We start from the raw sequence: 1,351 nt of genomic DNA, 5'->3' as shown, positions 1-1,351 counted from the left end.
ATAATAATATATCACACACACACTATATATATATATATATATATATATATGTATATATATATATATATATATATATGTATATATATATATTTATGTCTATATACATCAACATGTGAGTTTATATATATATGTATATATATATGAACCTATAAGAATATAGATATAGATATACATGCATATATATATATATATATATATATATATATATATATATATATATATATATATATATATATATACATATATATATATATATATATATATATATATATATATATAAATATATATTTTATAAATGTATATTTATATAAATATTATACATATAAATATATTGACATGTACTCATCGAATAAACAATCTATCACACACCTGCCCGTCGCACTCATTACAGGGTCCCTGGAACTGCTGCATCATGCCTGGTGCTATTTGCTGCACATGCATGCGTATTCCCCGACCTCTACATGCTGAACATTGTCGGGCGTCCTTGCCTCCTTTTCCATCGCAACCCTTGCAGATAACATTTTTCCTCATCATCAGCTTTTTAGTCGTACCTATGCAGCGAGATTGATTGCAATAATCGGTTTGTTAAAATGTAGAAGCATGCAGATCCGATTGTTCCATATGATGGATGCCAATTGCAGATTACACTTTTTATCATCAGCTTCTTAGTAGAATGTAGTCGATGCAGTACTATAATCGGCTTGTAAGTATCTAGTTGTATATGATTCATATTCTTTTGTATAACGCACTTGTGTATTGATATTACAGTACACATTCTTCCTCGTCATCAGCTCCTTAGTAGTAACTAAGTAGTGCGATGCACTACTATAACCGCTTTCTAAATATGCAGTAATATGTTATTCATCCTTTGTATGTAGTACTGGTGTATTGGTATTTAAGTACTAATTGGCTTTTTTTTCTATTGGTTGCTTAGAAGTACTTATACAGCAAGGTCTACTGTGAAAGACAGTACATATTTGCCCTTAATATCGGTTATTCGATAGTACTCATACAGTATGGTTGATTGTGATAGTTTTCCTATGTATGTGGAAGTATTAGATTTTTATTGGTACCTGTGAGTTAGGCTATATTACGATAATCGTTTACCAAGTAAGTGGTAGAAAACTTGTCGGTTTGTTCTTTATGTAGCACGCTAATGATAATACAGGTGACTGAGAAAGTAAACGACTACAGATCACATTCTGCCTCATCATCAGCTACTTATCTGGCCCTACTTAGTGAGATACGATACAACACTTCGGCTTGATACAAACAACCTGACCTACGAAATAAAATCGCTAGTAACGACGATCAAAACTATGATTCAAATTATTTACCTAGATATACAGGA

The 1,351-nt window shown here is 30.9% G+C and overlaps 1 protein-coding gene across 1 annotated transcript in view; it reads right to left on the bottom strand.

The window, feature by feature from the left end:
• SARC_07054 (hypothetical protein) overlaps nt 1–1,351 on the bottom strand; it is a gene marked incomplete at both ends in the record, with an annotated part of 5,847 nt that overhangs the window by 2,600 nt on the left and 1,896 nt on the right. The window contains one exon of the mRNA XM_014299010.1: nt 370–551. Coding sequence (XP_014154485.1) covers nt 370–551 — 182 coding nt within the window. The remainder of the gene's footprint in view (nt 1–369; nt 552–1,351) is intronic.

This window comes from Sphaeroforma arctica (genome assembly GCF_001186125.1).
Source record: "Sphaeroforma arctica JP610 unplaced genomic scaffold supercont1.536, whole genome shotgun sequence".
NCBI classification, from domain to species: Eukaryota; class Ichthyosporea; order Ichthyophonida; genus Sphaeroforma; species Sphaeroforma arctica.
Note: the sequence above shows the minus strand (reverse complement) of the source record. Positions and strands in the feature narration are given on the sequence as shown.